At 38.3% G+C, this 25,384-nt stretch overlaps 1 protein-coding gene across 2 annotated transcripts; it reads left to right on the top strand.

Moving 5' to 3' along the window:
- Positions 1-2,657: 2,657 nt before the first annotated feature.
- On the top strand, positions 2,658-25,312 carry LOC140565779 (solute carrier family 12 member 7-like). 2 transcript variants are annotated; one of them, XM_072691865.1, is made up of 26 exons: positions 2,658-2,916; positions 9,036-9,118; positions 9,542-9,673; positions 10,291-10,437; positions 10,586-10,640; positions 10,730-10,860; positions 11,132-11,367; positions 11,898-12,109; positions 12,201-12,377; positions 13,130-13,228; positions 13,366-13,423; positions 13,669-13,843; positions 14,001-14,119; positions 15,438-15,536; positions 16,516-16,635; positions 16,762-16,866; positions 17,526-17,694; positions 18,439-18,634; positions 19,006-19,175; positions 19,260-19,391; positions 19,798-19,905; positions 21,173-21,283; positions 22,139-22,308; positions 22,427-22,441; positions 22,552-22,685; positions 23,308-25,312. In XM_072691865.1, exons 1-26 carry the CDS (start codon positions 2,802-2,804, stop codon positions 23,397-23,399), a joined length of 3,360 nt encoding a protein of 1,119 aa, XP_072547966.1. In that variant the 5' UTR covers positions 2,658-2,801; the 3' UTR covers positions 23,400-25,312. The 2 variants fall into 2 exon arrangements, with proteins under 2 accessions (XP_072547966.1, XP_072547967.1); XM_072691866.1 differs by lacking the exon at positions 22,427-22,441.
- The last annotated feature ends 72 nt before the right edge of the window (positions 25,313-25,384 follow it).

The raw sequence follows: 25,384 nt of genomic DNA, 5'->3' as shown, positions 1-25,384 counted from the left end.
TTCACACCCAGCATTATGATTCATCCTGGGTGATCTGACTGTAAGCTGTGCTGAGTGCAGGTGTGAACGAGATCTTGGAGGTGCTTTGGTTTGATCACTTAATTCTTTGCTGGGAGCCAGGGACAAACATAGGCCTCATACTAAAAAACACAGGCCTCAACTCAAAAAACAAAGCAATGTATTTGCTTAACTTGCAAAATTTAAATAAAGGATTAAAAAGTAACATATTATCTTAACCCCTTATTCACAGATTAACACAGTACATTTTCACCCTCTCTACAGCCCTTTTTAGGAGAATGGCCAACTCGTGAATATACCTGTTCGTTTACATAAATAATGAGCTACTGCTCGCCCCACCTGCCCTTTTTCACTTCTTTTCTCAGCTATATGTGGATTCTTAAACACCACGGAAACTCATCCACAGATAGAAGTTAGGAAGGGCAGTACAGTGTATGACTGATTTAATGAGACACAAATAGATGGAAGCGCTAATAAACTGAATAATACTGCTGCTTTTACTACTGTCCATGTGCAGTGCGGCCTTCTTGGAGTTTGAATCCGGGGGTTGGTCAGGCTCTCCCGACTTTTTTTCCCGAAGCGTTTGCGTTTAAGGTGCTAGTTAGTGTTTACTTCACCTTGAGTTCACAATTCTCTCTCTCTCTTTCTTTCTCTGACCTCTCTTTAGTCTGCTGTTACTTTTTTGTTGCCCATTCGGCTTTGTGCTGACCCTGGAAAAGCAGTCCGACACAAAGTGGTTTGCACACACATACACGAACAGAGCAGTTGCCTGTGCTTAGGTCTTGGTGTCAACATGATGCTAACAGGTCTAAAAATAAAGCACATGTTTCTTAAGTCGTGGGTGGAGATACTCAGAAGGGGGCAGCATAAGTCTAATGTCCCCTCTTCCTGACGTCAGAGGGGGAAATCATTACGGCATGTTAAATCACAAGATTACAGACCTGGGCAGCCCACAGTTTGCGGGTTGGTCGGCAGTGCGGATACTTAAATGTACGTGCACTGAAAAAGTGAGATTTTCACGATATGTCCCATTTTTTTGTAAAATAGGCAGGGATTAATATAAGTATAATGACCCTATTTATACCTGGTCACTTAATGTGTCTTGGGTATCAGTATTATATCTGGATAAGGCCAAGCCACATGAAAATGCATAAGTGAACACACCCAAGATGAATTGAAAACCCCCATAAATATATACCCCCACTCAATAACACATGTTATAGTAATGTAAATGGATCTGTTCCTCCAGGGTGGCATTCAACCACCAAAACCCCTCCCAGTACAACCAAATCTCCTCCCAGTACAACCAAAACCCCTCCCAGTACAACCAAATCTCCTCCCAGTACAACCAAAACCCCTCCCAGTACAACCAAATCTCCTCCCAGTACAACCAAATCTCCTCCCAGTACAACCAAAATCCCTCCCAGTACAACCAAATATCCTCCCAGTACAACCAAAACCCCTCCCAGTACAACCAAATCTCCTCCCAAATCTCCTACCAGTACAACCAAAACACCTCCCAGTACAACCAAATCTCCTCCCAGTACAACCAAAACCCCTCCCAGTACAACCAAAACCCCTCCCAGTGCAACCAAATCTCCTCCCAGTACAACCAAAACCCCTCCCAGTACAACCAAATCTCCTCCCAGTACAACCAAAACCCCTCCCAGTACAACCAAATCTCCTCCCAGTACAACCAAATCTCCTCCCAGTACAACCAAAACCCCTCCCAGTACAACCAAATATCCTCCCAGTACAACCAAAACCCCTCCCAGTACAACCAAATCTCCTCCCAGTACAACCAAAACCACTCCCAGTACAACCAAATCTCCTCCCAGTACAACCAAAACCCCTCCCAGTAGTGTGGTAGTGTGGTCCCAGTAGAGTGGAAATGCATGTGGCTAAAAACTATGTGACTTTATTAATGAAATGTATGTATTCATGTTGATGTACCAAAGTTTGTTGATGTTGACTCTATTCCTTTTTAAATGAATATAATTCTTCAGTACTCTTTGGGATATTATAGAACAATCAGTTTGTCATACACCCGACACACACATTGCAGGCAGTAGTGGAATAAGTAGTGAGCTAATTTACTTTGTGTGGAGGAGTGAAAGTAAAAGTGAGGTACAGTAAATAAGTACATTAATATACACTGATGAAGCACAGTTCTGTGAAAAAGTATTCGCCCATTGTTGAATATTTGGTACACTAAACATTTCTGTTCTTATTAGAAGATAAGAATCACAGTCTTAAATGATCATTTCATTTTATTGAAAGAAAAAATGTATATCACTCATTGACAACATAATTACTTCCTCAATGTAATAAAATATTGAACTTGATTTGATTTTATTTTTAAAGCACTGCTACAGGGTGTTACTTTTGCATGGATTGAGTAGTGAAACCCTGTTTTTGCTATTATTTAATGCCTTTACTCTTCCACCACTAGAGGCTGACATGGTTGAGTGTGAGCGCCAGTCCTTGCCCCTTTGCTCAGGAGTGTCAGGCAGTTGCCCAGAGGGATGGACGGAGAGGGAGGAGCTGGGCTGTGCTCCTTATTTGGTGGAAAAGATCACATGGGTTCCAGCGCCTAAACGGTAGTGGGGTAGTGGTAAGAGGAGTGGGGGGGAGAGAACTTAAAAACTTTTGTTAGGAGACCTAGGAGGGAGGGGGTGTGTTTGTGAATGTGTGTGTGTGTGTGTGTGTGTGTGAGAAAGAGAGAGAGAGAGAATCAAGGACTGGGGTAAAGGAAACACAGGGAGCACATGCCGTGAAGGAAAATGCCCACCAACTTCACAGTGGTGCCGGTGGAAGACGGTCAAACTTCAAGTCCAGACAGTGACGTTCAAAGCCCTGGAGGAGGAGAAGATGAGGAGAGTCCTGGACTTTACTCAGGTAAGCGTTACTGAAAAAATGTCTGTGGAAAACTGTGACTTACACTGTAACTGAGAACTGGCCCAGACACGCTTTAGCTCAGCACACGGAAGAGCTCTCTTTGTCTGAACTTTAAGTCTTTAACAGAGTTCTCCTTCATGTCTGACTCTAAAACTCAGGTCCAGTTTTGAAATGTTTCACCACACGACTGAGTTCAGCTGTTTAAGAAACGTAAACAAGAAGTGGTTTCCTGAACTTCCCTCCTCTCATTTTCCTGTTTTCCCTTCTCTCTCTCTCTCTCTCTCTCTCTCTCTCTCTCTTTCTCTCTTTCTCTCTCTCTCTTTCTCTCTTTCTCTCTCTCTCTCTCTTTCTCTCTCTCTCTCTCTCCTTCTCTCTTTCTCTCCTCTCTGTCTCTGTCTCTCTCTCTGTCTCTCTCTCTGTCTCTGTCTCTCTCTCTCTCTCTGTCTCTGTCTCTCTCTCTCTCTCTGTCTCTGTCTCTCTCTGTCTCTCTCTCTCTTTGTCTCTGTCTCTCTTTCTCTCTCTCATTCTCCCTCTCTTTCTCATTCTCTCTCTCTCTCTTTCTTTCTCTCTCTCTCTGTCTCTCTTTCTTTCTCTCTCTCTCTCTCTCTTTCTTTCTCTCTCTCTCTCTCTCTCTCTCTCTCTCTCTCTACTTCTGTTGGAGACTTGATTGTGACCACAAAGTACTGCAGACGTAAATGACAACCTTAGGCTGTATTTAGCTTTAAACGGCAAACTTAATGGATTTGTACTTTGAGTATTGATGCTTTTTTTTTCTTTTACTTCTATTTAAGTGTATTTAAATTATTTACAGTTCGTTTTAAAGTTAGTTTAGTCTCTTTTTGTTTACTTTAATTATGTTGGTGGATATGCCACACATATCTGACTTTATCATTTTATTGTAAACCAGAAGGAACAGCAAGTAACATGCTTCAGTGTCTGTTCTGACAGATTACGGTGCTCTGTAAATAACTTATCTCTGTAGCTTTTTTGTATGTCTGTTTTTTTAAATTTGAGGTTATTTGTCTTCGCTTAAAAAAAAAAAAAAGATGGCTGATATATTTCTTCTCACTGAAGTATCTGCACTTTAGCTTGAGTGTGGGTTTTGGCTCCTCTACCAGTCCTACCTGCCTATATTTGACGTAATGTTGTTTTTTCCAAGTCTTAAACTGTTAGCTCAGGCCTCACTGTAACACACTATCAGTACACACATTATACAACCTTAGAGATATGTGCATTAAAGGGAAACACTGTGCACATTTGTTGATATATACATACACAGTATATACTTGTAACAGACGTTTCTGTTTTGTATAAAAACATGTAAAAACAATATGCCTTCTCAGCAAAACCGTTGGACTAGCATTTCAAGATTTAGGGCGCATGAACATTTGCATTGCTTGGTTTACACAGAAGATTTTAAAGTTACAAACAGGAAAAAAAGGTTGAATTCTTTTATTAGCCTAAATATGATTTGATGTACAATATATTTAATACTGCTTGTGAGACTCAAGAGTCATACGTCTGGTGATAAGTAGAGGCACTAGGGCTCTATTTTTATCTCGCCAATGTGTAATTAGTGTTTACAGAGTCTGCTCGGTGGATGGCTGGCTGCTGGGTGTGATTTTTGGGAAACCTTTCTTTTTGAATGTCAGAAAGTGTTTTTTGTGTTGTGCAGTTTTAAGGAGTTGGTAATTTTGACAAAACTACAGTGACTAACCTAAACTACAGTGATCAACTCAAGCAGTTGAAAAAAATGGGTAGAAGTTATCCTTTTGGTCTATTAATTCATTATTGTTACGATAAAACAATAAGAGCTCATTCGTACCTGTGTTTATGTTGTAGACATTTGGCATTTTTAACAGCAGAACTTCTCTCCAGATGGAAGTTCTAAATAGCACTGTATAGTGTGGTAAATACAAGTAAATGATCAATGTTTTATATATGAATTATGTTTATATATGAATTCAGATTGATTTGACAGTAGGGTTCATAACACAGTGGTTGAGAGTATAAAAAAGTTTCGTAGTTGTGTATGCTAAAGGGAAGCAAGAGACAGGGTTATTCTGACTGTGGTAAGGAATTCTTTTTTAACTATTGACAAGGCAAGCTTCCATAGTGGCGGAGCTGATGTGGTGAAAATGACGACTTCTAGACTTACAATAAGATCATTAATTATATCTGGTAGCTTACCGACCCTCAAAAGAAACACAATTGTAATTGAAAGTCTGTTCATAATTATTAATTGTCTTTTTAGTTAATTTAGTAAAAATTTTTGTCCCTTTAGTCTCTAATCACTTTAAAATTGGTCCTATTGTAAAAATATGACCTGAATCAAGCAATCCTTGCGGCCCTGACATTTAAGATAAGAGATAAGAAGATAAGATAGTCCTTTATTAGTCCCGCAGTGGGGAAATTCCCAGTGTAACAGAAGAAAGGGATAGCAAGACACTCAGTTACAAAAATTTAGATAAATAATTTACACTATATACACAATATAAATAGAATTAAAAAAGCAATAAACAATATTATTTACAGCAAAAGACTCTTAATTGCACATGGGGGTGGGATATTGCACATAGTATTCCCTGAACATGAACATGTGTGTGTTCTATCCTAAATTTCTATCCTAAATTGTTACAACTTGTCAGCTGTTGGTCTGATCAACTCACAAATTTAAGCACTTATACATAATAACACTCTGATGAGGCAAATTGTTGTCCTGATTGGTCTTGAGTTGGCGTTACAGAATTTAAAAACACAAAAATTGGAAACAATTATTTTACGCAGTCTGCATAAAAACTATTGGTGCTATATGATTCAGCGCTTCTTTGGTAAAGCTCAAATCTCAACATGGTGCCAAAGAAAGAGAAACTACGAGTATTTTTATGAAACATTTTCTTATAGAATGTTCAGTCAAAATGGATTATGTGTTTATGCCAAGTGACCCTTGACAATACACCAGTCCTAGCAGACAATAACTGTCTGTGCATCTCTACAGACAATAACTAGGTCTATCACCTTTCCCATCAGACCTTTGATCACTGAGTATCACTGAGTGGGGGGAGGTTGTCAGAAGGCTTTCCTCTATTTTTTCTCCAGTTTCAGGTGTGAGAAGCTTCTCCAGTGACTGTGGTCATTTCAGACCACAATCTTCACACCTCAAGTCCTTTAACTATTCACTGTTGTGACCACATGTGCAGATATATTGTCACAATACTGTGGTCAGACTCAAAGTTTTGAGATAACAGTGGATGCTTGGTTAAACAGTGGTGTAATGGCTTAATTGGTTAAATTCTCCCAGGTACACATAATAATCATACATACCAGAAGTGTGACTGAGAACTGTTGGTTTTAGCCGTTGTTTTTGTGTTGTCTGTTTGGGTCAGTTTAACCCAGCATGGATACTTGAACGTCTAACAGTTTGGAAGTTTACTGAAGGATTAAACTGTGAGCTGTTTAAAAGGAAATGCACTGAAAAAACAACATGGTTTTCAGAGGAAGTGTGTTTGTTACCCATCTGGGGTGAAGTAATCTACTGTTTAGTGAAGACTGGAGAAGAATTCTGATGATTCAGAGAGTACCTCATCAAAGAAACATGTTGTAATTTCATGTCCGGTCATGCAGGGCAACTTCTGAAGTTAACTGCAGAACAACATTGGCTACAGAACCATCTTGTGCAACGTTTTGCACTCCCAAAATTGTTTTGGTTTCTCCTTAGCGATCTATTGTCTGTTAGTTTCCTGCGAATATCCAAGTAATCAATTTCAAGGGTCCTTACAGTCCATGTATGGAAACTATGGCCCATTACGAAGTCACTGTTTTAGTGATGTCACCTAAGACAATTACACAGTATAGCTGCCTATTAAGCAGTTTAGCTCTGCCCATTCACACTAAAGTAATAAAGATTGTTAAAGCCTGGATTGCTTTATGAATTGGGCACAATATGGGGCAGTCAGACAGAACAGAGGCTATGTACATATATCAGTCTTAACAGCACTTTAATGCAAACCACCTGTCTAACTCTAAGGGAATAGGGGTCAGCTAAAACGAATTTAGATAGATTTTGTTCAAGCAAATATTATTAACTGTTAGTTAATAATATTGACAACTAATTTGCTATTTATTTAGCAGAATTTTTCCAGACAGCTTAAGTCTATTTAATTTACTGAAGTGATTTCCAAACCAACATTTGCATTGTATTTTATCACTGTGTCCAGATGTTATGTTGAACAAGGCAGATTCTGGTACATAGAATTAAAGTAGAGTCTGAAAAAACAATCAGATTTCCCAGTGTTTTTGAGATGCTGTAGCTTTTAGGTACATTCTGAAGTGTTACCAGATGGAAAGCACACTTGATTGTACAATCAAGACGTGCTGAGACTGGGGAAGCATCTGTTCTCAATCTGAGATATGAAAGAGACGCCTTTCCTGGACTACTGAAAGCGGCTAATAAGACTAAACATAAGACTAAATGCTGTAATTTCTGGCTCTTTGAATGGGTGAAATTCTTTGAAACTGCTGCTTTTTTCAGTTTTAGGGTCTTATCTTGCCAACCTTAACAGGGGTTTTCAGAAAATCTTAAAAAAGAAATAGGAAAGAAATAACCTAAGAGAGTTCAATGTTTTCCTCAGTCATCACTATTTATTACTAAATAAGACTAGATATCACTCTAAATACAGAAAATGGACAGAATGTGCTGCAGGTTTCTGTATACAGGCGTAAAGTATGATTAGTTTACAATGATGTGTTCATATTGACCAGAAGGGTGGTACTGGTGGTTAAAAGGGTGGAGTAACCAAGTACTGGAAATGTATTATATTATGCATTATTGATTGTGTAATATAAGGATTACAGCACATACAATTAAGATGCACAGAGAACTGTGAATTACAGAAAATAGCAGAAAGAGAGGAGGGATGGAAAGGATGTCTAATAGCAGACTGACACGCACTGAATGGCTCTGTATGGAGAGGGATTGTTCAGGGAGTGCTGTGAAGTACTAGAGGGTGGGTAGGATATAGTATAAAAAAGTATAAAAGAAAAAAAAAAAAAATCAAATATAAGTTTTTCGTAACAGACGTTTGGCTTTGACTCCAGAGAGAGTAGTGCCATGTGACAGGGTAGAAGTCTGACCTTCAGAACATTTACAGTGGCTATATTTAACCCTTGAGTAGTCTCAGTCATTTTTTGACCCTTAAGACAACAAACGGGTTAAAGGGAATCACTCCTGTCCAGTTACAGGAGAGCCACAGGTTAGTCAAATGTTGTCTCTGAGAATCTGAAAATGTAGTCTGGTTTGGACTCATTTTATCATATGAGCCTGTACATCCTACATATTGCAGCATGAAATCCATTCTCATATCATTTATGAAGACATTATATCTGTCCAACTTTGGAAAACTTATTTGTTGATGTGGTGGAAAACCCTGTTGCTAGAAGACTGCATGATTAGGAAACTGCAATGGACCAATGAATATTAACACTTCATATGTATTGCAGAGCTTGCATTAATGCAGTATGACCCTCAGCCCCCCCCTGTCATGCTGACATGTTTAAACTTGCCTTGTAATTATCATGTATAAAATGCTCCTGTGTCTTTTCTCAAAATGCAAAATGCCCATGGGCAACATTTTGGGGGTGATTTCTAGGGTATTTCATGGCATCTCAAGAAATCTGGGACAAAATTGTCCCTTGAGACAAAATGTTATTTCATGCATTGCAAGGATTTAGCTAGACTTGACTTATAGTTGATTTCATTTAATTATTTGCATTCATATTTGTATTGTGGCTCCTATCTTTTAATAGTTACAGACTTAATAACTACTCTTCTCTGGTTTGGAGGTTACAGTTGAGTGAAACAATAACAAAAAACATGCTTTATTGACTTAGTCAGCAGCAGCCGCATGATGTAATGTGAGAAACTGGGCTTTCTCTGCATATTGGTTTTCCGTCATCAGAAAAAAGAGCTGATTACAACAACAAATCAACAAAGTCATTTTTGTTTTTTGTTTGAATGTTAATGCTGGGATAAAACCATACATGATCTATAAGTTGAAAAAATTCTATAAGAACTGATATGATCTGAGGCACTGAATGTGAAAATATGTTTCATGTGGCAGGCGACGAAACCCCTGGTGAGAACAGTCCCTTCATTGGTGACCATGAGGGGAGCTGCGATGGGAAGAACATGGCGCTGTTTGAGGTAAATATCATGTTACCATTTGAAGTGATCTTAATCAAATGGCAGAAATAACAAAGAGAAAGAAACTGCAATGGACCAATGAATATTAGCACTTTATATGTATTGCAGGGCTTGCATTAATGCAGTATGACCCTCAGCCCCCCCTGCCGACATGCTGACAAGTTTAAACTTACCATGTAATTGTCATGTATAAAATGCTCTGGTATCTTTTCTCAAAGTGCAAGATGCTCATGGGGTAACATTTTGGGGGTGATTTCTGGGGAATTACATTTCAAGGCATCTCAAGGAATTTGGGACAAAATGTTATTTCATGCATTGCAAGGATTTGTTTAGCTTGACTTGACCTCTAGTTGATTTCATTGAATTATTTACATTCGTATTTGTATTTGTAACAGACTTTGTCTGCTTTTTTTCTGCTCACAGGAAGAAATGGACAGCACTCCAATGGTGTCGGCCCTTCTCAACAAACTGGCCAATTACACCAACCTGACTCAGGGAGTTGTAGATCATGAGAAAGCTGAGAGTGAGGATGGTGTTAAAAAGGTCACCATCAAGGTCAGTATCAAACTATCTCTCCCTGTTTCTGATGAAGCCCTAATTGTCCTGTTACTAAAAACTGCAATCCGAAATAGTCATTATTGGAATTGTTTTAAATAAAATACTAAAACTAAAACAAATCCTCAAGCCCTAAGAGCCTTCAGTCTTCAGTTCATCTGTCTCATAACTAACTAACTAATTGGTTAATAAACACATATATGAGACACATAATGTTGACAAAGGTCCACTCTGTCTGAATCTCACCTGCCTAAAGTAGGGACGTGGGCCATAGTTGGCTAATGATGACACTTAATTTGGCCCATCAGAAAGTTACCCTTACCCCATCCTCTCATCCAATGAGAGTACAAACATATTTGTACATTAAATAACTTTCAAATGTTAATTAAGCTGTGTGTTTTTTAAGCATATTAGCAACTGAACATAGCATATATTCATATTTTTATAGCAAATTTCTTTTCACCTTTGACCCTTGGTCAACCACAAGTATTGCACTTTAGTTGACACCCTGATCTAGGTCTTCTGTATATTTTCACCTTTTTCATCAATTTCCATATGTTCCTTCACATTTAAAGATGTTCAATTCAATGCCATTTCTCTATTTCTTGTGTTTTCAGGGTCCACAGATGGGCACATTCATTGGTGTCTATCTGCCCTGTATGCAGAACATCTTGGGTGTAATTCTGTTCCTGCGTCTTACGTGGATCGTGGGCACAGCTGGAATCTTGAGTTCCTTTGTCATAGTCTTCATGTGCTGTGCTTGTGTAAGCATTGTTAAAGTGTGCTAAAGCTTCTGTGCCCATAGTTCATCTTTTTTTCTGACTAATATTAGTGTCTAATTCTATTCCAGGAAGTCTTAAATCAATTTTGTGAACAACCTAATCTATATTCTATATTCTTTCTGTACATCAGACTCTGCTCACAGCAATATCAATGAGTGCCATCGCAACGAACGGTGTGGTGCCAGGTATGCTGAACGACTGTCTGTCCTTCAACTAATTTTTCTGTAAACTTTTCCATTAATGAGTAGATCAAGATCTGCTGTTTCTCTTGCAGCTGGTGGTGCATATTACATAATCTCCAGGTCACTAGGTCCAGAGTTTGGAGGTGCTGTTGGCTTATGCTTTTACTTGGGCACAACTTTCGCTGGATCCATGTACATACTGGGTACCATAGAGATCCTTTTGGTGAGTACATGCCTAGACTCTGGATTAATTATTAAATTAATTTTCTAAATCTGTTTATTTGTAGATTTAATGCAAGATGAAATAGATTAGGAATATTATATAAAACTAAATGTTGATTTTGTTTGATGATCTCCTTTGAAATAGCAACAGACATGCTTAGACATGATTAGACTTAAACATAACTACAATAGTGCTGAGGGCTTATGTATCAGAGACCTTGAGATACAGTACTACATGTACAGTACTACTGTCTGTTCTGTTTTGTCTTTAGATGTACATAGTACCAGATGGAGCACTGTTTGTGGACAAAGCAAATGAGCCAGTGGCTCAGCTGAATAACATGCGTGTGTATGGAACCTGCTGCTTGGCACTCATGACCCTGATGGTGTTTGTTGGTGTGAAATACGTGAATAAACTGGCGCTGGTCTTCCTCTCCTGTGTCATTCTGTCAATCATGGCCATCTATGCTGGAGTGATAAGGACTGTCATCAGCCGTCCAGATCTTGAGTGAGTACTTATTATTATGCCTTTACTTCACCATGAGGCTGTGTACAGTCTGTTTGTGGCTTAAAGGCATAATAATTCCCTAATAAATTGTCCAGTTTTCATCAGTGATGCTCATAAATTCTTACACAATGTTAATTAAAAGATTGTTAATAACAATTTGGAGTCCCATACCTGTCCAGTGTACAGTGTTGTGATAAAATGCTGTTATCCATCTATCAGTAGGTGGACCCAGTCCTTTCACAGTACCGTTCTTAAGAGTTGCAAAAATCTGGCACTATTAAGTAATGTGAACAACGTCATTACATCACAGAGAAATGTTTTTGGATCAAATTGGTGGCAAGTTTGAAAAATTACTTGGATGCAATTTTAAAATATATTGCATATATCTTATAAAAATGGTATATTTCAGACAAAGCAGTCTGAATGACTCTGTTTACATCTTAACATTTGGAGGAATTCTCAGTTGAGCACATCGTTATGCCACACACTTTATTGGGCTTCTGTATTCACTGAATTTTCCTCTTCACTAGAATCTGTCTGCTGGGAAACCGCACACTGAAAAATCACGACTTTGAGAAATGTCTAAAGACAGACGTCATCGACAATGTAACTACAACTACGCAGCTGTGGGAGCTGTTCTGCAATGGATCTTCCCTCAATGCAGACTGTGATGCCTACTTCGCTGTGAACAATGTGACCAAAATCACAGCCATCCCAGGCCTGTTCAGTGGAGTCATCTCAGGTGACACTTGAAGCTCTATGCTTCACACATTCATATGTACACTTAACTGTGGGAGACCAGTGATGATTTAAATCTGATCTCTGTTTTCTAGAAAACCTGTGGGGAAATTATGTTCCATATGGGATGGTGCTAGAGAAGAATCTGTCTGCAGAAGTTCTGGAGAGCGAGAAAGACGACCAAAACAACATCAAAGACATGCCCTATGTCTTTAGTGACATCACCACATCCTTCACCTTAATGGTGGGCATCTTCTTTCCGTCAGTTACAGGTAAGAGGAGGATCCACTGGGTTTGCATTATGTTAATAAGAGGAGTCAAACTATTGAAAGACTTTACTACATAAATCAAGCAAACTTCTTTGTAGCATGTGTAAAAGTCTCTGATCCAATGCCATCATACACCCAAGCCTTAGTAGCTTAAGGGGACTGGCAGAAGATGGAGTGTGGGGTACTGCTCGTTAGACACTATAGACTTCCTTCTCACTGCTCTAAATTATCCTTAGCCCCCCAGCTTGTAAGGTTAACCTAAGTCCACTATGTGATGAGCAGGATCCAGAGCTAGAGTATTGGGGGTCATGGTGCCTTCACAAGCTTAGGAAGGCATGGACAGATCAGTGTATGGCCCTATTGTAAGGCCTCATCTGCTAAGCCTGACTCCAAATGACTGACAAAACGAATCCAATAAGAACTGGTGCTTCTGTGACTGATTTACCGTGACTTACCATATTATATTATACATATATGAGGCATTTACATACATAATATATACATGCAGTTTAATATACATGTCAACCCGTTGTAAAAAAAAAAAAAAAAAAAAAAAGTGGGTGGGTCCCAGCTGCTAATATTGAAAGGAACTACCAAAAGATGGCAGATAACTCATGTGACTCAAAAATCATTTGCACACAAAAAGGCCTCCAAAAGGTTCATAGGTGTATAGATCTGCTGTAGATGCTTTAATTCCAGCAATAGATGTTAATGTTGTGAAACACTGCTGAGTCATGCTTCTTACTTTCTTTTAGGGATTTTAGCAGGTTCTAACCGGTCTGGAGATCTGAGGGATGCGCAGAGATCTATCCCCATTGGCACCATTCTGGCCATTGTTACCACTTCCATCATCTGTATCCTTTTGCCACAGTCAGCTCACCCAGCAGAACCTCATGACTTTTTGTTTGTGTTTGTTTGTTGTTGTTGTTGTTGTTGTTGTTTTAAGATGAATACCTTAATCACAGATAAACACCTTAATCATTTCATTCAGATATGTCCTGTGTGGTGTTGTTTGGTGCCTGTATAGAGGGAGTGGTACTGCGAGACAAGTAAGTGTTACTTTGATGGGAAAGTGTCACTACCATTCTTATTAATCTAATGAATGAAATTTAGAAATTGCTATTATTCATTAAAAGGTTTAATTTTTTTTTTCAATTTAAGCAGTTCATTTAATTTCATTTATTCCAGTTATTCAATCTCAAGACATATTATTCTACAACAACTGTTACTTATTCTGTAAATGCTATGAAAAGGCTTTATGGGCTTGCAGTTTAAGTGTTTATTTAATTATCAGGTTTGGGTTCTCTTTAAAAAGAACCCCAGTAATTGGCAGTCTGGCTTGGCCATCTCCATGGGTGCTTGTGATTGGCTCTTTCTTCTCCTGCTGTGGAGCAGGACTACAGAGCCTTACTAGTGCCCCCAGACTTCTGCAAGCCATCGCACATGATAAAATCGTGCCGTTCCTGCAGGTAACCAATGCACTAATCATTAATCACTCTCAGACGCTCTGACTCGATCTGAAGATGTTGCATTTACTGATACACAAAGTATGTATGGTACTATATTAGCATAGTATATATTGAGATTTTAAAGTGTAAGTGTATGTCTCTCTTTTTTCTATCGTAGGTGTTTATTCAGAGAGAATCTAATAGTGAGCCAACATTGGCTTTACTTCTGACTGCAGGCATCTGTGAGATTGGGATTCTTATTGCCTCCTTGGATGCTGTTGCTCCAATCCTTTCAATGTAAGTGTGGGTCACATGCTCTTTTGCTATGACTATGAGAAACGTAAGCTTCACAGTTCATACAGCACATATATGGAAACGCTGCAACAACACACCGCTTAAACTTTGAATTTGTTTTTGTGTTATGAATACATTTACATACACTTGCCCATTCAGCCTGCAGCAGCCTAAACCCTTAACACTTAACACCAACAAGGCTTATTACACACTAAGGTGTATTATCCGATAAATACAGGGACTTCTGTAGAAACTGGTGGGGCTATTCTTTGGTAATTATTTTGTATTAACACTTTTAGCCTGCTGGTGGGCCATAGGCTTTTTAAAGGGGTTAACTGCACCACTTGCAGTTCAACTGCTGCATGGAAAGAGTTGGAAAATGATAACAGAAAAGTAGCTTTATTTCCTGGTAGGTATAAGGGTGTCATTTGGCATGACAACAAAAAACAATTGCATTTTTAGGTGTATCAAAAAGTACTATTTTGAACAGGAAAACGACAGGAAAAGGAACATAAGTCTTGTATAAGTCATATCATTGCTCTGATTCAAACAAAACTAGAATAGGTGCTTACCTTTGGTGGTATATACGAGTAGCACTCAGACAGTGCTGGTCCTGCCTAGCGAGGACATGCACACACTGCAGTTTTTCTCTTGACAGATTTGTAAGTTAAATGACCATTATGAACCTAATATGTAGTTTAGTAGTTATGAGAGTGAAACTGAAGAATGGAAAAGCCTGTGCAGACCAAAATATAGGGACTCTTCTGGCTGCCAAACTTTGGAAAGAAGAATTCATCCTTGGGTAACAAGATATGATTGAGATGTTATCAAAGGGTTTTGTAACACTCAGCACTATTACGACTGTTCAGCGGTGCAGCAGGCCTGGTTATGAGTCCAATCTGGAAAGGTCTGAAAAAGGCAAAGGGCCTCCCTAAAGTCACTTACAGCTGTTACATAACGGATGTAAAAGGTTACTTAATACTTCAATACCACAGGAATGAAGATTGCTTAATAACAGAGCTTTCAGTTGTGTCTTTGACATTAAGTAAAGGCTATAAAGAACAAATCTAACAATCCTCTACTGTCTAATGGAATTTGTGCGTCTTTGGTAAAGCCAAATGTCGTTTTGACCGCATAAGCACAAGGATCCACATCATCCACGCTCAGAAATTCAGAATGCCAGCATCAAACTTAATCATATTTTGTCGGGATGCAGTACATACAGTTCATCTATTATACAGACTGAAGGGCTTCATTTGAATAAAGTCAGCTGTTATCTCTGGATAAAGATCATTTCTAAGATCTGTATCATTATGTACAGGTTTTTCTTGATGTGCTACCTTTTTGTCAACCTGGCCTGTGCTGTCCAAACACTACTACGCACCCCAAACTGGAGACCACGCTTTAAATTTTATCACTGGTAAGTAAACCAAAATCAGTTTTCATTCATCATAGAGTAGGGGTAGGCAATTCCAGTCCTGGAGGTTCGGATTCCTGCACAGTTCTGTGCTTTTCAACTCACCTGTTGGTTTAGTAAGCTTGTTAGCTGGAAAATCAGCAGACTGTGCTGGACTGTGACCCCTGTTGCCCACCGCTGTTATAAAGGATTCAAATTAATAAGATAGTGTGAAGTGCCATCATTAATCACTGCACACTTCTCTTTAAGAAAGCAAAGACCTTTTTTCCAGTTTTAGTCTTTTATTAGTTATGTAAAGTCATTTGTTGCATAGTATGGACAGCTAGAGAATTGTCCCATATCGCATTAATTTCTACACAAAAGGCTGCTTTTTCTACGTTCTAGTCTCCCCTTGCCCTTTAATCCTTTTAATTATGTAATGTCTCAGTATAACAGTTTGGGAGGAGATCCACGCCTGAAGCTCATAATGTAATGCTCTGTTAACTCCCATCTCTACATTCTGTTCCCTGAGACAAAACATTTGCACCTCACCACCTCCCCATCTCCTCCCAGTTCCTCAGTCCCAGCTCTTTTCATGAAAGGGTGGGGTGTCTGGCCCCGGGTTTAAAACAGAAGCTACCAAGAACTGAAGAGTTCCCTCCCCTTCCACACAATCGCTTCTTATATAACAGCCATACATTGAAGCTAGCATTGAATGGGTCTAAATGTAATACAGAAGTTTGATGGGCCTAAAACCATGCTTGTAATTAAAAGCATGCTATATTTGGTAATACCACCATCCTTACTCCATACTCTTGGATTTCCAGCAGTAATGTTTCATTGATAGAAATGGTAGAATGTATTTCATTAGTACTAGTAAAAAATATATGAATTACCCATTGACATACCACAACTATAGTTTCAGGTATATCTCTGGGTTTATTTCAGCCTATTTGCAGGAAAATACATACTATGAAATGATGCGTTTGCTTTGTTCCAATAGGACTCTTTCATTCCTGGGGATGAGCCTGTGTCTTTCTCTTATGTTTGTTTCGTCCTGGTGGTATGCACTATTTGGCATGTTGTTTGCTGGATGTGTATATAAATACATTGAATACAGAGGGTGAGTCAGTCTTTCGGTCAATACCAATCTTTCCCTTCAGTCATGTGATAAAAAGTTTACCTTTACAGGTAATTTTTCGATTGGTCCATTTATAATAAAAGTATGTTTTGCATCTGAAACCTGCAGAGCAGAGAAGGAATGGGGTGATGGAATCAGAGGGTTGTCTCTAAATGCAGCTCGTTACGCCCTAATCAAGCTGGAGGAAGCACCACCTCACACCAAGAACTGGAGGTAAGCATTGCACAAAAAAGCTAATATAGATACTAATGGTGGTTTCTAATTTCATAATGAAAGATTTCCAAAATCCATAACTTGGGGCATAATGCATTCATACTGACTGCCAAAAAGAGACGTCACTTTACATTCAGTTTCTATTGTACTCTGTATAAGATCACCTGCTAGACCAGTATTAAAACTTATACCTGATTTAGCCGTAACGTCTGTATAACATTAACTACTGAGCCAGTGACTTTATGCTCGCTGCACTTCACATATTATTATGACTGTTTGATTTTCGAAGTGAAAATAATACATTCTCTTTTCTACTGCACATTGTAATGCATAATTACTCTTACATATCTGGGGAAACAATGGTGCATACAAAGGTTATGGCAGATTTATGTTTACTTGTTTTTCCCAATAGTTTTAATTCAGCATATAAATAGAAATTGTGTTCAAAAAATTATTTTTTGGAGAAGGTTAAAGAGGGTTAAGGGCCTTATTCAAGGCCCCAACAGTGGCAGCTTAGCAGATGCAACAAGCAATATCCCAGTGCTCCACAGTAACGATTGTTAGTTTTTTATCTGCAGTAGCGTCTTTTACCTTTTGTGATATGTGATGTGATATCTCGTCAGATTAACTACCATGTTAATTAAACATGTGTCCTCAAGGCCCCAGGTGCTGGTGCTGTTGAGCTTAGATTCTGACTTGATGGTGAAGCACCCACGACTGCTGTCTTTGACATCCCAGCTGAAGGCAGGGAAAGGCCTGACAATCGTCTGCTCCGTGCTGCAGGGAATCTACATGACACGGGGTGCAGATGCCAAGCGCTCTGAAGCAGTAAGCTCGAATGAAGCCATGCACTAGAAACAAGTTACTCATGTCACAGGCATTTGCCTTTACTAGAAGAGACAAAACTACAACACAGCTGTACAAAAAATGGGAGGTTTGATGGCTAGCTTGGTGAGTCTTCAACAGAAGGTTACCAAGTGCAGTTACACCCATGTGGTGTTCATTACTCACTGTAGTCATCAATCCGGAGACTTGGACCCATGCCCAAAGTCAAGGTTCCTTTACAGCTGGCAGCCAGCAGTGATAGACTTCCATATCTGTCTGTTCACACTGAACTGAACTGAACTGTTGATGCTACACTTTCTCTATTGAAAAATGCTTTAATTCAAAGTGTGAAACATTTACATTTAAAACGTTTGTTATAAAAAAACTGTATAAAAAGTTCTGCATGAAACATGCATAAAATTAGGTTCCCAAAGGTATTCTGTGTAACATGGCTGACTTGTGTATATAGTTGCTGATGGACAACTATATATATATTTTTTCTTTCTTAAACATCCATGTGAATCTGGCAGTTGCTCTTTACACTGTGTAAACTTGTATTGATGACTGGAGCAATATAAATGCTCTAAAATAACTGTAAAATGTCTTACATTAATTTGTTTTTGAAATGTGATAAATATGCGTTTTTGGAGATGCAGAGTTTTTGGATGGCAGCGACGAAATGTTAACTGGTTTAGATACAGTTAGAACAACCAAGTCTTTTAATAGCAGCTCTTTGTTTCTTCACAGAATATTAAGGCATCCATGGCTGCAGAAAAGACAAAGGGCTTCTGTCATGTTGTGGTGTGCTCAAATCTGCGAGATGGTTTTTCGAACTTGATCCAGTCTGCTGGTCTGGGAGGCATGAAGCACAACACTGTTCTGATGGCCTGGCCCAGCAACTGGAGACAGGCTGAGGACTCCTCCTCCTGGAAGAACTTTATTGGTGAGTGCATGCCACTTAACCCCATAGACTCTTGCCTTCTGAATTAGTTCTTAATCTAACTTTAAGGCTTATTGTTCCTAAAATACCACAGTATTCAGAGCATTCAGTAAACACTTACAAACTAATATGAAAAGTCTGTAGTAATGGGTACGGGATAGAAGTCTGTGTTCACCAATAGGTCCTAGGAGTTCCATCATCAGACAAGGTATCACTACTGTGGAAAAATAAGTGGTGTTCTTCATTGTAATACAATTTAATCGAAGCCTTTTGTGGGTCATTTCTATGGTTTTATTGTCATTAAATTTCCCAGATCTGGATCTCTGTCTCTGCCGTTCTTATCACATGGGGATCTAAAATGCTTCTTCCAACAGAGACAGTGAGAGAGACGACCGCTGCACATCAGGCCCTGCTTGTGGCTAAGAACATCGACAGTTTTCCCTGCAACACAGAGCGTCTGACTGAGGGCACCATTGACGTATGGTGGATTGTCCATGATGGAGGCCTTCTCATGCTGCTGCCTTTCCTACTCCGCCAGCACAAGGTACGGGACTAAAAAATGGCTGTGAGTATTTTGATATGACTGGTTTTTGCAGCAACAGGATCTGACTTCTGTGCCCTCTTTTAGGTGTGGAAAAAGTGCAAGATGCGCATCTTCACTGTGGCTCACCTGGATGACAACAGCATTCAGATGAAAAAGGATCTGAACATGTTCCTGTACCAGCTGCGTCTGGACGCTGAAGTGGAGGTGGTGGAGATGGTAAGACTGCATTAATTGTGGTTCTCTAAAAGGTCTTAAAGGAACATTTTTTTGGGGGAGGAAATAAAATTGTATTTGTTCTTAAACAAATAATAAAAAAAACATGTAGCTACTTAATCTTTGTGCTTTACTTATGGATGCATAAAAATGAAAGCAGCAAAACATATGCAATTTCCACTGGATAGTAACAAGAGATTTGAAACCAATTAAGTCCAATTTACTTGAAACTAATAAAACCTGGTATATAGGGAAAAGAAAACAATGGCTCACACAACTGTGCATTTTTTCTGGTTAAAAGATGTAAGATTAGTTTTGTTATTTTAAACTGACTGATAAATGCAGTTTACATGTGGTTAAATTCATATTGTCACATTTCTTAATCATTTGTGTTGTCTGTCATGTTTAGCATCCGAGTGATATCTCAGCCTTTACCTATGAGAAAACCCTGGTGATGGAGCAGCGCTCTCAAATGCTCAAACAGATGCAGCTGTCCAAAACAGAACGGGAAAGAGAGGTAATGATTTTCCTTAAAGGGGGAGTTCACTTACTTAACCCTTAATTCACATTTGAGCCCTTCTGTGTGCTTATTACTTCTTATTAAGTATTTAAACTTGGGCCCATTAGTTTAATACAGTTCAGTGGAAAATATATATATTACACACATTGTACAACAAGCCTCGACTGATGCAAACAAAAATGTTTCAATAGTCTTCTTTGTCAGACACTACTGATTTTTTTAATGTTTATTTTATTAAATTTGAAAAAACAATTTCTCAAACAAGTAGATATAGTCCAGATATCATTCACAATCATATAAAGTCTTTTACCCTCATTCCCATAACATCCCATAACTACAACACTCTTGATCATAAAAGACATTCCAGGAGCCTAAAGAAATTTAGTTGTTTCAACTGCATTTACACACTAAAATCACACCACTGTATTCATCTGCTGCGCTGTGAGTAGTCATGCCTAAGTTTGTGTTGCTGTAGTTGAGCTTAGCTGGAATACAATAAAAACACAGACTATAAATCTGTACTCTTCAATGGTTCAGTCCAGAAGATACAGTACCGGACCTGAAAATCCAGTGCCACAAACTGTTTTTTATAGGATCTGTATCAGCACAATATTCAGGGTGCTGCATCGCTTACAGCCATAACTTTCACAAATCTCCGTCTCTCAGTGGAAACAGGTTACAATGAAAACTGATGAGTATTTCCACAGCCTAGGACTGTGAAACTAGTGTTGCTACACAACTACTGCTGTACCGAAACAACGTCGTGTGTGTGTCTGTGTGTGTCTGTGTGTGTCTGTGTTTTCCGTGACACAATTTACTTAGGCCAATCAAAAATCTGTGGCACTTTGTAACACCCCCAACACCATACACAAAGAAGAGGGGGGAATATATCAACCGGAACATGTAAATCTTCGAGAAATAAATCTGGTCTTTGTTTATTGTAACATCTTATTAGAAAAAGGTTTTTTGAGGAAATTGAGGGCTATACATCAAAGGGATACATTTCACTGGCCACTGAGAAAGAAACTGCAAGTTTTGCAAATCGTAATTAGGTCAACATGCAATTTTAAGTGTGAAAAAAACATTTTCATTTTGCACGAAACCGTGAAATGAACTCGGCTAAGAAGGAAATATAACCCTTAAAATCTACACTTCTGGTTCTTATTGTTGTATACATCAGAATGAGGTCTTCAGTAGAGATCCAACCACATGTGGCCTTCTTGGCTCATCATTATTGAATTCCAAATTCTGTGATCTTTGACAGATCCAAAGTATTACTGATGAATCCAGGAGCTCCATTAAGAGAAAGGATCATGCAAAGAACCCCACTCCCAACACACTGCAAGTGCCAGGAATGGCTGCCCTGGAGAATGAGGTATTTGGTTTTCTTTGTTTATAAATAACCGTAATTAAAACAGTATCAACAACGATTATAAAAAATATTTCCAGAGCCTATTACAAGACTGAACTAATGTGTAAATGTGCAATGCATAATGCATAAAGTTCAGTCACATGCAAAAGCCTGTGCTGCCCTGTTGAATATGTGTTGTTAATTAGAAGGGAAATTTGTGATTTGTCTTCGGCAAACCAATGTAAATGAAGCATTGTCCTGCAAACTGTAGGGCACAGTTTGACCAGGGTGTCCAAATTTTGCATGAAACTGTATGAGTTGGCTTGATCTGCCTAATGTCATATGTTTGATTTGTAGTCTGGCAAGCAGCCATCTATCAACTGACAATGTCCTTGTTCGTTTTAAGCTTGAGCTTTAGATTTTCTGCAATATCAGCAAATACCCAATTAGACTTTCAAAACAGCTGCCAGTATAACACGTTCTAGATTTCAGACTTTCTCAGAGTTGTTCCTGAGCCTGCCTGAGAACCAAATTGCTTAATATATACAGTAGTGTAAGTTGAAAAGACAAAAAAGAAATGTGTTATAAAGTTCTGCAAAGAACATTTTATAAAGGGTTGTCCATTATGAAGAACAATTGAAGCATCCAGATGTTGTTGTTTTTTTTAAGTTGTAATAGTTCTATGTAGATCCCACCAAAGTCCCCTTAAAGAACCTCTTGTGAAACATAATGTTTTTTGTGAGATATTTCTGCTAATGGCATGGACCTCAGAGGAGCTCATTAAGGCCCTCTTGTGGGCCAAGCTTGGCATCTACATATATTGTGCACATATAATGCAGGGTTTGTCGCTGATAAATAATAAATTTTTTATTCCACCAGGCTCAGATGTTTCATGAAAGGAACACAAGGTCTCACATTGGCCACCCGGAAAAAAACAGCCCAATGTCTGACCACATCCACATGACCTGGACCAAAGAGAAATTTATTAGTGAGAGAAACCGTCACCGGGAGGCTAGCCCAGGTGTACGAGATCTCTTCAACATGAAACCGTGAGTGTATATATGTATTTATATATGGTATAAATATCTAAATATTTATCATTTCATATTATTGCTGTTTCAGCTACAAATATTTAAGAGCACATGTATTTTTGTCCCCCCTTTCTAGAGAGTGGGAGAATCTGTACGTAATTTTTTTTTTTCTTTTCCCAAAATGTCTGTGTGTCTGTATGGGATGTAAATATGGATTAACTACAGTACAGTTGATTAAATAATGTCTTTTTTTTCTTGTAGAAACCATTCCAACGTGAGAAGAATGCACACGGCTGTTAAACTGAATGAAGTTGTGGTCAACAAATCCCAAGGGGCTCATCTTGTCTTACTGAACATGCCTGGACCCCCTAAAAACAAGGGTGGGGATGAGAACTGTATCCTTTTTACAGCATTAGTGTTCAGAGTTACGTCTCACACTGCGTTCTTTAAAGAGTTATGGGTGCTTTTAAAAATGATGCATGCTGTGGTGCAAAGCAAAAGGTTCAATTTCCTTATGGTAAGTAACTGTAATTTCATTACAGCAGGCTGTTCTAATAGCTGCAGTTTTTACACCCTTTATGATAAAATACAACTTTAACATATTTCTTTATGACAAGAAATGGTCAAAGTGTGTATTTACTCTAAGGGGAGACTTGGGCAAAAAGGAAAAAATAGTAACATTTGGGAGCAGGCTGTTTTTTACTCTAACCTTACCCTTTTCATTTTGGTGTAGGTTTAGTGTTAGGTTTAAGGTTTGGGTTAACCTAAGTTATAATTAGAATTTAGGGTTGATATAGGGGTAAAGTTGTGGTCATTTGCATCTACAAGGGATATATAATTTACCATCCAAGTAAAGTGATACCCATTAATGAATGAAAGCACCACATGCTCCCTTAATGGTATGGAGATCATCAATGAGCCATCTCCAAGCTGGATTGCAGGGAGAAATGTTAAGCATGACAATCCATGCTTTAAAATTGTATTGTGATCATTTGCTCCTTGACAAGCTTCTCCCAGATATGGAGTTTTTAGAGGTTTTAATGGAAGGTCTGGATCGAGTTATGCTTGTACGAGGTGGAGGTAGAGAGGTCATCACCATCTACTCTTAGCCCCATGGCAGGACACTGTAGAGAGTGTTTTTGTACAGTGGACTTGTGTAATACTCATGGTATGTAAAGATAACATGTTTTCCATACTAAGGACTGGAATTGTGCGCATGATTGCCTGATTTTATGCACTCGTAGCAGCATAGCAGATTGGATGCAGCATAGCAGATTGGATGCAACAAAAAAAGTCTTACTAATTTTACTCAATGTTTTACCTATTTTTTTTTGTGCTGCAATATCAATATGATGCACTGCAAAACAAGGGCAAATTGTTCCATTATCCTTATATTTCCTATGTTGTCTCTTCATTCTCATTATACCCGTTTGTAATATAAAGATGTGTTTTAATGATTCAGCCAAAGCTGAAATACTAATTTATGTTTTATTAGGAGTCAAAATATTTCATACCTTTTGGATACAAAGTGAGTTTTTATCACTTAATCGATCTCATTAAATCTTGTCTTTTGGTCACATGAGACTACTAATTTTAACAGAACACTCAAACATACAGATTTGTGAAAAGCATTTTTCTTCATCATGCAAAAGTTTGCTGTGGACTTTAATGGGTAACAGATGGGTTAAGGAATGATGCTCTACTTAAACTGTATTTTAAATGGCTGCAGAATTACAATGATCTACTTTATATTTTATATTATATACTTAGTGTATCCATATACTATACTGATCCTGTGCTGCTATTTGAATAGGAATGCTTTCGTTGTTTTAAAATGAGGGAATGGCTCACACAGTGTGTGATTTTTGCACAACTTTAATCCCACTTTACAGTTTATTTCAACCCTCAAATATGTTTGTTTGCTTAATAGTAACTAAATGATATGTCCTTTATAGGACACACACTCCAGATTGTGGAACAGTTGCTCAGTTATAACTCTGTAAAAACAACTGTCATGTTCTAACTACTGACGAAGATTATCACAACCTCCTCTTCTATCTAGATAGTTTTAACACAAGCTGTTTAAATGCACAGTTAACGCTGGTTGTTTTGTAATAGACCTGCCCTTTTTCAATTTTACTGGCTCTTTAGGTTTGCCTTGTCTCTAGATTCTGCATAGGGACTGAATCCTGTAGTCTTTAATATGTTTGTAGTCTTGAATCCTCTTTTGAAGATTGCTTGGACTAAGTTGCATGACAGTGTTTTCCCTATTTAATTTAATGGGACATAAATTATTTCTTTATCGCATTCTGGGTTTTTTTATGATGTTTAAAGGATAAATTCCAGGGTGTAATTACATCCAGTAACCAATATGATGAACAAATACATTTCACTCTGATACTCTCTCTAAAAGTTCTATTCCATTTTAATATCTTGTTTATTGCAACACTAATCTTTAAGAATATAAAGTAGGTGTTTGGGTGCACAGCGAGACAACGTAGAGTCGGACTATGTTGTGACCAAAGTTTTACCGCAGCTGGTGGGGAGACACCTGGTTTACCGCAGCTGGTGGTGAGTTCAGTGAGACTTTGAGTGTGAAAAGATTGAAATAGTGTTATTGACAGCTTTTTTACTAGTATTACAAAAGACCCACATCACTAGTACTCACTCTTTGTCATGTGCCATAGAAATGAATGAACAAGGTCTCTATGCATATCCTATGGATAGAGTGTTGTTTGAGGAAGAGTATTGTTAGTTTCCTCATTTTCAGACAGATATGTCAAGTATTTAAATGCAAAGTTATTAAGACAAGATTCATTCAGGGTAATTTGAGTTGAAAAAGTTCTGCTGATATTTGTCAACATTTCTGTTTTTGTAATGGAGATTGTTTTTGAAGGGGGGTTGTATTTATAAATTAGTTTGAATACACTATTTACAACTGTACATTGTATTACAATTGTACATTGTAGAAACACTGGTATTTGTATTGGATAAGATCAATAAAAAATACATTCTGACTGGATGGCAGTCTTTTTTTTTTTTTTTTTAAGATTTCTTTGGGCTAGACTGCACACTAATGAAATACATGTAACAA

The sequence above is a fragment of the Salminus brasiliensis genome, chromosome 11, assembly GCF_030463535.1.
Source record: "Salminus brasiliensis chromosome 11, fSalBra1.hap2, whole genome shotgun sequence".
Classification (NCBI taxonomy): domain Eukaryota; kingdom Metazoa; phylum Chordata; class Actinopteri; order Characiformes; family Bryconidae; genus Salminus; species Salminus brasiliensis.
The sequence above is the reverse complement of the archived record's forward strand: the minus strand, read 5'-3'. Positions and strand labels throughout refer to the sequence as shown.

Coding starts and splice junctions, on each gene's coding strand:
- LOC140565779 (XM_072691865.1), top strand. CDS start 2,802: ATGCCCACCAACTTCACAGTGGTGCCGGTGGAAGACGGTCAAACTTCA. Junction 13,229..13,365: donor TGTTACCACTTCCATCATCT/GTATCCTTTTGC, acceptor CATTTCATTCAG/ATATGTCCTGTGTGGTGTTG. Junction 19,176..19,259: donor TCCTACTCCGCCAGCACAAG/GTACGGGACTAA, acceptor GCCCTCTTTTAG/GTGTGGAAAAAGTGCAAGAT.